This window comes from Rhamphochromis longiceps, linkage group LG10 (genome assembly GCF_057381845.1).
Source record: "Rhamphochromis longiceps isolate RC_006_pf linkage group LG10, R_longiceps_female_GT1.1, whole genome shotgun sequence".
In the NCBI taxonomy this organism is placed as follows: Eukaryota; Metazoa; Chordata; class Actinopteri; order Cichliformes; family Cichlidae; genus Rhamphochromis; species Rhamphochromis longiceps.
The window spans coordinates 17,251,835-17,265,813 of record NC_140566.1 but is presented as its reverse complement, the minus strand read 5'-3'; the positions used below and the strand labels follow the sequence as shown (position 1 = coordinate 17,265,813).

At 42.4% G+C, this 13,979-nt stretch overlaps 2 protein-coding genes across 3 annotated transcripts; both read left to right on the top strand.

Annotated features, from left to right (window-relative positions):
- Positions 1 to 1,604: 1,604 nt before the first annotated feature.
- pigs (phosphatidylinositol glycan anchor biosynthesis, class S) lies at positions 1,605 to 7,625 on the top strand. The gene is made up of 12 exons (XM_085420616.1): positions 1,605 to 1,844; positions 3,062 to 3,201; positions 3,298 to 3,409; positions 3,494 to 3,583; positions 3,692 to 3,783; positions 3,994 to 4,234; positions 4,312 to 4,454; positions 4,539 to 4,653; positions 4,755 to 4,900; positions 4,993 to 5,093; positions 5,173 to 5,383; positions 7,105 to 7,625. Exons 1-12 carry the CDS (start codon positions 1,826 to 1,828, stop codon positions 7,381 to 7,383), a joined length of 1,689 nt encoding a protein of 562 aa, XP_085276742.1. The 5' UTR covers positions 1,605 to 1,825; the 3' UTR covers positions 7,384 to 7,625.
- Positions 7,626 to 8,148: 523 nt separating this feature from the next.
- srsf1b (serine and arginine rich splicing factor 1b) lies at positions 8,149 to 12,562 on the top strand. Of its 2 annotated transcripts, XR_014913548.1 has the most exons (5): positions 8,149 to 8,579; positions 9,046 to 9,251; positions 9,355 to 9,527; positions 10,868 to 11,183; positions 11,505 to 12,562. XR_014913548.1 is itself a non-coding variant. In XM_085420617.1 (4 exons), the coding sequence occupies exons 1-4, from the start codon at positions 8,389 to 8,391 to the stop codon at positions 11,078 to 11,080; spliced, it is 783 nt and encodes a 260-aa protein (XP_085276743.1). In that variant the 5' UTR covers positions 8,149 to 8,388; the 3' UTR covers positions 11,081 to 12,562. The 2 variants fall into 2 exon arrangements, 1 of the variants encoding a protein (XP_085276743.1); XM_085420617.1 differs by having other exon boundaries at positions 10,868 to 12,562.
- Positions 12,563 to 13,979: the final 1,417 nt, after the last annotated feature.

Sequence of the window (13,979 nt, the reverse complement as noted above, 5' to 3'; positions counted from 1 at the left end):
AGGTAAAAAATATAGAAAATCGCTCCACAATTTTGCAGCTGCAACTTCGAAAGCCCCGTCACCTCTGAGTTTATGTTGTGTCTTTGGAACCAGCAAAAGTCTCTGGTCTGCTGACCTGAGAACGAGGTGGGACATAAGAGTGCAATAGCTCAGACAGATAAAATTATGTAGAATCATTAAGAGACTTAAAGACAAATAAAAGGATTTTTAAAATGGATTCGTAAACTAACTGGAAGCTAAAATTGGAGTGATGTGCTCTTGCATCCTTGCACCAGAAAAAAATCGAGCGGCGCTGTAGGTGACCAACTGGCCTGGCCAATTCCAATGAAAAGTGCATTGCAGTAATTGACACAAGAGGTTTTAAAACAGAAGTATTAATGTTTCAAGGTTGGACTAGAGTGGCTTGACCTTTGGCAGTCATCTCAACTGGAAAAAGCAGGCTTTTGCTACAGTGTTCACATAAGCTTTGAGCTTTAGAGAAGGATCCATTTTCACTCCTAAATTAGTGATAATGGATTTCTCATTTGGGGCCAATGAGGAAAGGTCAATACAGGGGCTGCTGCTGGTGCCGCTGAATCTAAACAACGTGACTTCTATCTTGTTCTCATTAAAATTCAAGTGATTTATCACCATCCATCTCCTGATGTCAATAAGGCCGTCATGGAGAGGCAGGACAGAGCATTCAGTCGTGTGCTAACATGAGGTCTAAAGTGTACCTTATGTTGGGTCCAAGCTGTGTATCACCATTTTCACTAGCATTACTGATGCTACCAGTTTCTTAAAATTATTTAGATGAAATATGCACTTTATGAAAGGGTATCTGTGGTGTCCAGTAGAGTCCAAGGGTCACCACACAAATCACCCAAATTTAACAAAGCTGACCTAAAAGTAATGAGGTCACCTGTTTAACACCAGGACCAGCTGGACAAATCAGAGCAGGGTAAATACATAACTGAGAGAGCAGCTGTTTCCTCCCTTATTGCCTATTCTGGGTGTCCTTGAGCACCCTGGCTAACTTCCATATATCATCCCAGGGTTATCAGATCAGATTTGGGTTTTACTGGACAGCTTGAGGAAGATGGCAGTGATGCAGGTGGATGTCCCTCTAGTGTCCTTACCTGACAGAACGACCACAATATGTGCATCTTCGGTGTCTGACAAGTGGTCATCAACACCAGGGCACCACAAGGAACTGTCCTCTCCCTTTTTCTATTCACCCTCTACACCACGGACTTCAGCCACTGCACAGAGACCTGGTATCTTCATCAGTTTTATAATGAGTCTGTGGTGGTTGGATGCAATAGCGAGAGTGATGAGATAGAGTACAGGGCTGTGGTGGACTTGTTTTTCCACATGTTGCGGGCATGCTGCTGGGGCAGCAGACTAAGGATCATATGTGTTAATTGTGTAAATAACACTAAGCATACTCACTTTTGTTGGTTGCTCAAGGAATTTATGCATTCACAAAGATGAATTGAGCCTGTCGTAATTAAAGCTACCACAGATGGCGCTGAATACCCACATTTATCACAGTGTGTTTGTGCGTTTAATTCTTTTACAGGTTGCGCCGACGGTCATTTTCACTCCTGCAATCCTTTGCACAACAACGTACAGCCCTAACACCTTTTTAGAACTATACGGGCAGACAGATGTCTATGCAAATATTTGATCCTATTTAATTTAATGTAAGCTATCTGTATGAACCACGGTTCTGTTTTCGTCCTCACGCGAAGAACCGCTTAGATACGTTTAAAAATTGGTCATGTGATCGGTGCTGCTGGCTGCTTGGCATCCACGAGTGCTCCCTCCCAGTTCATTGGAAGAAATGGCTATCACGGAAGTGGGTGAGTAGATTCGTAACTGAAATGAGTGTAAATGATTTAATTCTTATTAAGTGTTTCATTTTCATTGGTTTACGTTAGATTTATTAAACATGAACCTTTGTACAGAGTGCAACCATAGCGGACTAACAGGAGCCGTTTTCTCCATGTTATGACCCTTTGAAGCTAATGGCTAGCTAGCCCCAGTTGCAGGGGTGATGCCCTACCATTGCAAGAGCACCTGCTGTTTACTACATGATTTGTTTTTGTTTTGTGTTTTTAAATATATATTTTTAATTAAAGGAATACTTACGATAGTAAAGCTTCCACAAAGGGCAGTAATATGCCTAATGTTTACACTGAGCCTCGTTTACAACCATGTAAGACACTGTAGTTGATGCAGCATGATAGACACAAATGTCTTACTCAGTCAGTGGTCACCAGTCTGGACATATCGAGGGTACGTAGGGGTCAAGGATTGGGATAAAATCCTCTGTCATAATATACAGTCACCGGATATTTTATTAGGTACACCGTGAGACTACTGAGTTCGATCCCACACTGTAGTCACAAAGGGGTGGACATGGTCAGCAAGAAAACTCAAGTATGGTATTTAAACGAGGCTCAGTTGGTGCTAAGGGGCCAAGAGCATATCCCCCACACCAGTTACGCCACCAGATGCCTGTACTGTTGATACAAGACAAGGTGGATCCCTACCTTTATGCTGTTGATGTCAAATTGTGACTAAAAAAGTGGCCAGTGAGTGCGTGTAACCTATTTTAAAATATTATATTTAACATATTGTTCAATGATTTCCAGAAGCAAAAAAAAAAAACAACCCCAAAACTATTTCATTTTTTAACAATTGAGTATTTTTAGTTTAAACACCATGGTAAACTCTGATTATGTTTGCTGGTGCTTATATAAATGATCTGATTTTGTTTTAGCCTGAATCCCAAGTTAGGTTTGAATGTCGGCATTTAGAGCTGAAATAATTGGTCAGTTATCTGTTTAAATGAAGTTTTACTGCAGTTATTTTGGTAATAGATCGATTGTTACAGTTAGTCATTTTAATGTGAAACAGTGTTTATTTTAACTAAGCTGTTATTTAATTTAAAATGGGTGTATTTCAAATGTATACTTTAATTTCTACTGTACTCCATTTTTAATTGATAGATAATTAGCAGATTTATCATCAGTGAAAATCTTTCAAACAACAATACTGTGTGTTTGTCTCCCAGAGCGTCGACGAGGTCAGCTTGCTGCTCTATCCATAGCAGCCGTTGTCATCATTGTGGGAGTCCCTTTGTGGTGGCGAACAACTGAGACATACCGTGCCTGGTTACCTGTCAGTCAGATCAAAGATCTGGCTAAACTGCAGGTTTTTTAGTGTTTCCATTTATCTCTCATGCCTTGTAGTTGATTGATCTTCCTTGTGTAATACATTCTTATCTCTACGTTATTTCTTATTTTGCAGCTGCACTTGAGCGCTGATGTCGAGGTTGTGTTTGCACGCGGCACCGTCACGCCAGAACAGCAGAAAAAGGTCCCGTTGACGCAGACGCAGGATGAGGAACATACAGTGGATGGTGATTTGCTCATGCAGTTTATGATTCTGCGGTCACAGAATATGAAGCCTGCAAGGTCGTTTGACTCTCAAACTTTCTTTCCAGAGGACACAACATTGAGGTACAGGTATGAAACAAAGTACCGCACAGCTACAATCATGGAGGAAGATGCCCTGAAAAAGCCGACTGCTGCAGGTGAGCAGCAGCCTGTCAAATCCAACTTGTGGTACTTCAGATGTTGACATTTGACATTTTTTCTCAAAGAAAGCACAGCTGATAATCACGATAATTTTTCTGCTTTAGAAGCAGATCTGTCTCTGCACATGCTCAGTGAGAGTCCGTGCGGTTCTTTAGTTGTGTATGTGATCCCGGAGTCCTCTTCTTTGCTGCCTGAGGTAAAACTGAAGCTTTTTTATTGTATTTCATGAGTGTGATCACTCCATGCTAATTACTATTAGAAAAAAGGATAATGAAGAAAATATAATTTACTGTCACAGATTGTAAATAGAGTACCTTCTGCAGAGCTTGAAACACAATTAATTATTTGTTATATTCCAGGTAAGACAAAGATAATAAAGTATGCATTGCACCTTCATGCCTTTCAGGATGTGAATGTGTATATCGGTCAGCGAAGGACAGCCCTGGTGCGTATCAGCGCCCAGATGAGAGTGGGCAAGACACTAGAGCAATTGCTGGCTCAGTTGGAGCCCCAGATCAAGCAGGTGCTCCAAGTGATGTCTTTTAGCCACACTGACATCACTGTTGCACTCAGCGACAGAGTCCGTTTTAGACCTGGCAACAAAGAGAGCATTGCTGACAGCATGAGAGCCTTCAAATCTAGCCCAGGTTGGTAATTTGGCTCCAGGTTTAACTCTGAGAACACGTTTGTGTCTTTTCTTTGATTGTTCTTATCTTCCTGTCAGGTTATGAGATCACATTCAGTCTGCTAAACCCTGATCCAAAGTCACACCAGCTGCACTGGGACATTGAGGGTGCCGTGCAGACATACATCCAGCCTTTGCTTACAAAACTGTCCCCTCTGGCTAACTTTAGCATGGACTCTCAGGTGCTGTTAATGCACAGTCCCTATTATGACAAAGAAAAGATGCTCAATTATTGGAAGTTAAGGTTTACCTTTCCTTTTTTATAGACCTTGTACTACACCATGCTCGGAGTGACCCCACGCTTTGACAGCAGCTTCGAGGCTTACACGCTCAATGCTGACAGCCTTGCACATGTCATCAACCCGGTGGAGGCTAGACTTGGTAAAAGTCTGCTTTTTTAAATGATCATGGTTTAGCTTTTTCTGTTGTATTTAAATACAATATGTTTTAATTCTTTTTTTTTTTTTGCGTTTGACTTCCAGGCTCTAATGCGGCATCTTCTAACCCTGTGTTAAATTTTCTGCTGTATGTCCCGGATATTCGTCATTCACCCCTTTACATCCACGATCACAGGAAACAGGAAGTCCCTTCCAATGCGTTTCACTCTCCACGGTGGGGTGGAATCATGGTAAGAAGAACGAAGAGCAACGCTGAGGGAGAGCTGCATGTTTATTTTGTTATGTTGGGTATTGTAACCTATATTTATCCATGTTTTTGCAGGTTTATAACGTGAATGGTTTCTATGGGTCGGAGACGGAGTTCCCTGTTCACGTCAACATTAACATGGCTAAAGTGATGGGAGTCTTCCTCGCCCAGCTTCGGTAAGTGTTAACCCGCAGTGCGGCAGTCGTTTTCTTTCCTCTCGACACAAAGTAACCTTCATGTGCCGTGTCCTGTCAGGTTGTTGCTGGGCGTGCAGTCATTAAGCCCCCCACCTGGCTTCCTCGTGGCACCGTGTGGTAGCACAGGACTAGCTGACTGGGAGCTGGATCGCCTCATGTGGTGTCGTAGTGTGGAAAACATTGCAACAGCAACCACCACCATCACCTCTCTGGCGCAGTTGCTGGACCAGATAGGCAACATTGTTATCAATGACAACATTGCACAGCAGGTAAGGTGAAGGTGTTTTAGTAGTTATGCGTTTGCTCCATGTAGCAAAATTGTGCATGTGCGTAGATTTCTTAACACATCTTAACTTTGATTCTGGAGATTTATGTCATTGTTTTGGTTTCTCAGTTTAAATTTAAAACTGTCATATGTGACTTTATTTTGTTGTTAAATACTTTGTTATTGTCAGTTAATCAACAATAAACAAGCTACTTCCTGCTCATCACCTGAAGACAAAAATCCAAAATTCATCCTTCTTTTAATAATTGTATTATTGTACTAGCGACATAGTAGTGAGGACGCAAACTAAAGTTAGTTAGTAAGCTTCTACTCTGAGGGGCTTCTGGTTCATTTGCACTGGCAGGTAACAAAGATTGGCCAGAAGAGCATCTGTTTAATGTAGTACAATCAGATCCTAGCTGGGGGAAGTCAGGAACAACATCAGCAATCTCACTACATAAGCTGAAATTAGAAACATAAAAAACAAAATCAGAAACTATTTCTGTTGTCACAGCCAGCTCAAAAAGTAAAAAAAACCCCAAAAAGCTCAATTAATCTCAGTGACTGCAACATATAAAGAGGATGCCACACCAGAGTTTGAATTTGTCAGCAATACTTATTTTATTTAAACAGAATGAAGGTCTGGAGGCCTGGAAGACGGTAAGATAAACATGGAAGGAGTCCAGGCCAGCCACACAGGAGGCTGTGGGACCCAGAACCTCTCTCCCTAAACTAATAGAATAATAAAACCCATTCATGCATCTTCTGCCACTTATCCGTGTCCAGATCGCCATTGCAGCAGCCCGGGGAACACAGAGGCATACCCTCGGTCTCTCGGCCATCCAAGAAATGTAATCTCTACAGCATGTCTTGGGTTTGCCCTGGTGCATCCTCCCAGAAGGACAGGCCAGGAACAGGACATGCCCAGGAGGGATCCTAGTCAGATGGCTGAGCCACCTTGGCTGGCTCTTTGCAATGTGGAGGAGCAGCTCCTCTACTCTGAGCCCCTCCTAGATGACTGAAACCCTTGCCTGTCTCTAGGGAGAGGTCAGCCAACATTCGGAGAAAGCTCATTTATATTGCTTATATCCATGCTCTCATTCTTTTGAGTTAGTACCGAGAAGCTAGTGGACAAAGTTGCAGACCTGTCCCTCTGTCTGCCTCTGTCTGCATCTCACTCAACAAGAGCCCGATATACTGAAAAATCCCCCATTTGGGGCAGCAACTTGAGCTTAACCCTGACTGGGCACTCCACCTGGCATAGATCTGTGGTCTCAGACATAGAAGTGCTAGTTCTCATTCTTGCTGCATCACATGCAGCTGTGAACTGCTCCAAAGTGAACTGGAGGCGACCACCTGATGAACCACATCATATGCAAAAACCAAAGATGAGGACCTGAAGCCACAAAATTAGAAGCTTTTTGCCACTTGGGTGCACACCTAGAAATTCTGACTCTAAATTTTGTCAATGCCTCTTTTTTTTTTTAAAGAAAAGATACACAAAAAAATCGCCCTATGGAAAACCAAAAAATAACACTTTCATATCACACGAAGACTGCATATATGAACACAAAGACAAACCGAATGAACCCAAATAAAACAAAAGGCCATTTCAGTCTCGGTATCAGAGTGGTATCTTACGGCTAACAATTAGGTAGTCTCCTCTAATTTCATAATAATAACAATAATAATACATAACCTGTGATCTAATTTGCTAATATGCAGGTGTCCAGTGCTGTCACGTCCCTGCAGCTGGCCATGGCTGAGCTGGAGGTCGGAAACCTCGGCTTTGCTCTGCAGTACAGCAAAGAGGCCATCTTGGCTTCGGAGAAAGCATTCTTCGACCCTTCGCTCCTTCACCTGCTCTACTTTCCAGACGATCAGAAGTTTGCTATCTACATACCACTCTTCTTGCCCATGTGCGTGCCTATTCTGCTCTCAATGCTGAAAATAGTGTCGGAGGCCAGGCAGAGACGCAGAGAAAAGCAAGCCAAAAAGGAATAAGAGGCACTCAAGCAGGAGAAGAAGAACAAAGAAACTGTATGAACAAACCATTTCGTTAGTGGCCTGAAAAGGCTCATGTGAACCATTGTGGTTTGGGGTTTACAACTCCTATTGTTTTGTACAAGGATTTATGCCTGATGTACTGAGTGATTGCAGCGACTGTTTGACACTGCATGGCTGAAAGCTTCAGTTTATTTATTTTATTTCTCATGTTATTAAGAAATAAAAACTAAAGTTCCGTCTTTTGTTGTTGCACAATACCTAATGGGCTGGTACAATGGGCTGGGCGCCTGAGCAATCAGAGCACATTTACCAATTATACAGTTGTTCATACACTCGGTATTTATACCTAAACGCCTTCTAACATTAACACGTTCACTCACACTCTAATCAATTGGGTTTAGGATCTTCCTCGAGGATTTATAGATCAATCCACTGAGCTTCAGACTGGTAGATAACCCTACCATCTGAACAGCTGTGGCTTATGGAACGCCAGGACTGCCATAATGAATTAATTAAATACACCATTAAATAATTAATTAAATGTGGCAATAATTAATTAATTACATGTGTCATAACTATTTATTTAATTAATTAATTCCAATTTTAATTAATTATTGCCACATTTAATTAATTATTTAATGGTGTATTTAATTAATTCATTATGGCAGTTCTGGCGTTCCATAGTGGCTCAGGTTACGGGTTACGCTTTAAACTGTAACCCCACTCTCCGATAGGTGGCGGTATACGCCTTTTAAAGCTAGACGTACCCTGTGAAGAAGAATCCGTTATCGGTAGCTTCTGCTTGCAACTTTTAGCCCTTGCTTATCTCGCTGTTTGAATTCCGCTTCGAAGTGTTTCAATTTTTATTAAGGTGTAGCTTAAACCGAATCTCTAACGCGTAGTTCGTACATGCCGCTTACTATCTAGGCGCCACTCTAGTCATTTTTTTACCAAAAGTTGATCTATTAGCCGGCTTGCTAACTTCCCTCGCGTTGCGCCATCATGTCTGGCGGTCTTATTCGAGGACCCGCGGGGAGTAACGACTGTCGGATATATGTGGGAAATCTCCCTCCCGACATACGTTCAAAAGACGTGGAAGACTTATTTTACAAGTACGGAAGTATTCGTGATATAGATCTGAAGAACCGAAGAGGAGGACCACCGTTTGCTTTCGTGCAGTTCGACGACCCGAGGTGAGCCGCATTGTCCCGCCGCCACGTCTGCCTGTTATCTCCACAGTTAGCCAGCTACACCCAAATAAGGGGACACAACGTGCGAGTTGACGGGATATAACCTGTAGCAAGAATTTGGTTTAGGAGAAGGTTTGAGTCGAGTAATTGGAGCTCTTTTTGGATTGTCGTGAAATGTGTGTTGTTGAGGCCTGCAGGAGGCCACGTTAATTGGCGGTTTACCCCGTTAAGTACCTGTGAATGTGCTTGCAAATGGGCTACTACCAAACCACTTTTTAGCTGATGGGTAATGATCAAGATACCAATTAAACGATTTAACAAACTATCTATCATCTATAAGTCCACTATAAGAGGCTAATTTCCTCCCCATTTTTAAATGGTCTATGACAAAGACTGAGATGCGAGTAAAACTGCATGTTTGTTTGCATTATTGGTATTAGATTATTCATTTCACTGTTCGATTTCACAGGGATGCTGAAGATGCTGTTTATGGGCGTGATGGATATGACTACGATGGCTACCGTCTGCGTGTGGAGTTCCCTAGAAGTGGAAGAGGAGGTGGTGGTGGTGGTGGTGGTGCTGGAGGAGGGGGAGGAGGAGGAGGGGGAATGGGACCCCCAAGGGGAAGGTATGGTCCCCCATCCCGACGCTCGGAGAACAGGGTGGTTGTCTCAGGTGAGTGGTGTATTTTTCTATCTGAAGGTTGTGGTCTCTAGTTTAAAAGTGTGTAGTTGTATGTGTAAAGCTTACAAAACTTTTGTTGTTATTTACTTGTTAGGCCTTCCCCCCAGCGGGAGCTGGCAGGACCTGAAGGATCACATGCGGGAAGCAGGTGATGTATGTTATGCTGATGTGTTCCGTGATGGCACTGGTGTGGTGGAGTTTGTACGCAAAGAAGACATGACCTACGCCGTCCGTAAACTGGACAACACAAAGTTTCGCTCCCATGAGGTATGTAAATCCTCACATTGTCAGACTCTCTTAACTCATTCACTGCCATTGACGTCTATAGCCGTCAATTGCAGTGAATGAGTCAATGGGTTTAACTCATTCACTGCCAATGGCTGGCAGTGAATGAGTTAATAAGGACTAACTTGAAAAGCTTAGTCTTAAGAAGACGGAAAAAAGGTGACAACTGGACTTCTTTAGGCTTGCAAAGAGGTTTCACCTTTAATCAAACGGAAAACAAATAGTTACAGATATTTATGGTGTGTTCCTGAATAAGTCAGAATTTCTGTTTTCCAGTCAGAAATTTAATCTGGAACACCCCCTGAACTTGGATGTGCCACTTGTAAAGTCAGACCAGACCCAGGAACTAAATAATTCATAGGCAGCATACCTTGACAACAAAATGTAGCATTAACCCACCTTGGCTCATGTGCTGACTCACATGATCAGTAATGGGTCAATGATACTTGGAGCCGCTGCCAAAGGGAACAAATGCTGCTACACTTTAATTATCCGGGACTCTCCACCATTTGTTTTATATCATTTATTGATCTCACAAGGGAAATTGTTTTGTTACAGCGGCAGGATAAAGAATAAAAATTAGCCTGTTACAGAAAGACAGTTAGTTACAGTTTCACAGAAAATGTCAGGAATGTCGGCCTGAGGGAGAACTAACTCTTTTACCTCAGAATTGTGGAGTGGGTGAGATGGATTGTCCAAGATGGAGAGCAATTTGAGCGTCCTCCAAATTCTGGCCAATCATCGTTCCAACCTTGTGAATCAGTTGGCACTGATGCTTTTTCTTGCTCCTTATTGCTACCACAGATGGGTAGGAGACCTTCAGGATCACTTAGAACTGAAGGAGCCTGTTGGCTGCAAAGTGAAACGTCTTTGCAAACCTAAAGAAGTCTTGATGCCTTTTTTTTTTTTTTCTTCCTCCTTTATCTCCAATCTCTTAAAGCTGTTAAGACTACCATTACCCAGATGACTGAGAGCCAACACAGACATTGAAAAGCTTACTTAAACATTGTAAGGAATGTGACAGTTAATTTGCAGTAAGTAAAGCAAAATGCTCAACTGTAAAGATTTCCTGGTGATAAGAATCAATAATTGGCTTATCTGTTTTATATTAACAGAAACGATCTTACTGAATGATGAATTGGCTGATTATGAATGCAATTTAAAATTCTGATGTGTGGATTGGGGTTGTTGTGCAGCAGTATGTCTGTTTATTTATGACTAATACATCAACCAGGAAAAAATGTGGTTAGCTATTTCTGTATGTGGGTTTCATATAACAGGAAAAGGAATGGTCGGTGATGTGTGCTCATGTTTGTGTTCAGGGTGAGACGGCTTATATCCGTGTGAAGATGGACGGCCCTCGGAGCCCCAGCTACGGTCGCTCTCGCTCTCGTAGCCGCAGTCGAAGCAGGAGCAAGAGTGGATCACGCAGCTACTCCCCACGCCGCAACAGAGGATCTCCCCGATATTCTCCCCGCCGCTCTCGCTCCCGCTCCCGGTCCCATTCCCGCTCTCGCTCCCGCTCTCGCACCTAGGCAAGCCTGACCTAAGAGCCAGAGTGGAAATCTTCACATTACTCAACGAATCCTGTGTATTCATCAAGGATCATCTCGTGTGTCACCTATGTATGCTGTCATGGTGTGTGCTTCCTTCCCTAACCGACACCAACCCACCTGCAGTTTTATTTTCCATTCTAATTTTTGCAGACCAGTTGAGCGTGCACATGACCGAGTTTTGCTCCATTATTTCTTCTCTTCTCTCAAAACGTGTTCTGCTTCTGCTGTGTCATCTCTAATTCATCTGTGTACCTCTCTTCTCCTGATTGTCCTGGTTGAGTGTTGAATGTTTTTTGCTTCATTTGCAAAGATTCTTTTTTTTATTTTTTTTTATTTTTTATTTTTTACTTCCTTCAGGCGAAATACTGCTGTCTTTTTGACCTTCTTGTGTTTCTCTGTTCAGAGTTCAGAGGAACAGGATAGGATGGGAACAGAGGAAACAGTTCATATTAGGATAAACAGGAGGAGGAGGAGTCAAATGTGGCACCAATGGTATGATGGCTGTGCCTTGTCAACTGTGAAATTATAAGGCTGTTCATTTTTTCTTTTTTCAAAAAGCATAAATCTGACAATAGGGCCCAGTTTGAATGTTTTCAGTAGTTAAGTTTTTTTTTTTTTGTTGGTTTTTTTTGGGGGGGGGGGTTTGGTGCTTTTTATCATCCTTTATCATACAAAGTAAATCTTTGTATTTTGGGCTTGATTATAGATGGTTTTCTCCTTTTTCTCAAAGTAAACTCCCTGGTAGCTGCATTTATTTACATTACTTCAAGCATTTTCCTGAAGGTGTGATTCTAACTCGCCTCCTTCTCTTTGGTTCTGCTGGTATTCTGAAGGTTTGGACTGGGCTCATTGTCTCACCATTCCGGAGCTGGATCAGGATTCAGGATCAGTTTAGGATTAGGCTTCAGGATGGATACATGGAGCAGGATCATAGGAGCGTTTTTACCGGGAGAAGATCCCGACCCCCTGGCCCTGTCCACATAAACCCATCAAACCGGAACCATTGTAGTGCGATATTCAGAGAAAATTGGCTTTCGAATTTTCCAAAATTTCCCTTTTTGTGTGGGACCTCACAGACAGACTTACTGGCTACACAGTGCCGCACCGTTTATTTTTATTTTTTAAATAATTAAAAAGAAGAGAAAAGCATGGATCAAATCCAGGAGGAGGGCTGGGAGGTGCAGGATGGATCCACACGCGTAAGGAGTGGTAAATAGTGGAAAACCGTTACCAGTGGAGGAGGGAGGGAGGGGTGAAGAGGGAAGTCTGGGAGGAGACAAGGGATCGTAACTTTAATGTGGTTTGTATCTTTTTTTTTCTTTTGTTTTGTTTTTCTTTTTGGTCCAGTTTTTTTTTTTTTTTTTTTTTTTTTCTAGCGGTGGCTGACTTCTGGTTTTCTTACACATGATCTCGATTATCTCAAAGCTTTATTCTCTTTTAATAAAACGTTCTACAACATTAGATGAACTGACTTTTTTCTTTCACTGCATTAAAAATGGTGTGTACAGAGTATTTGAACATATTCCTCTAGGTGGCTGCTGTTAATTTCATTGTCTTAAAAATCTCATAGCTTAGCAGGAGCACTGTTTGCCAAGGTGCTACCTCTTTCAGATCTTTCAGTCCCGCACTCTACACTTCTTTGTCTCTTATGATGAAGCCAGATTTGCCTCATTCTTCTTCCTCTTGCCTGGTCCACTTTGACGTCTCCACAATGGATCATCTGCCTCCATCTCACCCTGTCCTCTATGACATCAGTCCTCTGTATATCCTACACTACATCCATGAATCTTCTCTGTCTTCTTTTACTCCTGCCTGGCAACTCCATCTTCATTTGTCTAGTATAATAATGGATTGCATTTATATAGTGCTTTTCTAGGCACCCAAAGCGCTTCTCAATTCAGTCACTGAATGGCGAGGTTGCCATATCGTGCCCTCGGCCCCTCTGGCCAATACCAGTAGGTGGTAGGGTAAAGTGTCTTGCCCAAGGACACAACAACCAGGACAGAGAGCTGGGGATCGAACTGGCAACCTTCCGGTTACAGATAAGCTTCTCAACCCCCTGAACTACAATCATCCCACTATGCATCCTCTGCACATGTCCAAACCATCTCTGCCTTGTCTCCCTAACTTTGTCTTCAAATTAAGCCGTCCCTCTGATCTACTACTTTCTAATTTTGTCCATTCTGGTAATTTTCAATGACATTCTTAACTTCAACTTTGCCACCTCCATCTTTGCCTTCTGTCTTCTTTGCTTGTGCTGTCTCTTGTTAGTGTTAGGAGGCAGTGAGAGAAGAAAAGATTAACATCTTCCCCCACTCTTCTGTCATCTTCAGGCACATTATTGTGCAACAGCTCTGGAGGCAGTTGTTGGTAATCTGGTCTTGGACAGATTTTATGCCAAATGGCTTTCCTGACAGAACTCTTCCCGTTTGTCCAGGTCTGAGAGTGGGGTTAATGATATTCATTATTATTCAATAACTTCCTCAGGTGTTGGTTTACTTAAGTAGTTGAGCCTCAGGGTCATTTATAGCAACTGGGTTCGTATTCAGCTTCAGTCTTTCCTGCTTTCTTGTCTCATCATCACATACCTATTTAAATAAAGGCATTTCTTTAAAAGAAAAAAAATGCAAGTATTTGATTGTGTCTGTGCCAGCACGTTTAAACTGTGATGGCTGAAAATCTAGTGGGTGCTGAAACACGACTTGTATAAATACTAGAACTATTTTGTCTCTCGCTCTCTTATCTAAGATCACGTTTTGTCTCGCACTTGTAGAAGCGGTCTGCCGCTTTATTACGTGTGCGTGTGACGTACGCTGTCCCTGGTCTCCATTCAGTAGCGTCATGATGGTCTTCCTCAGTATTGGCACTCATGTCACCA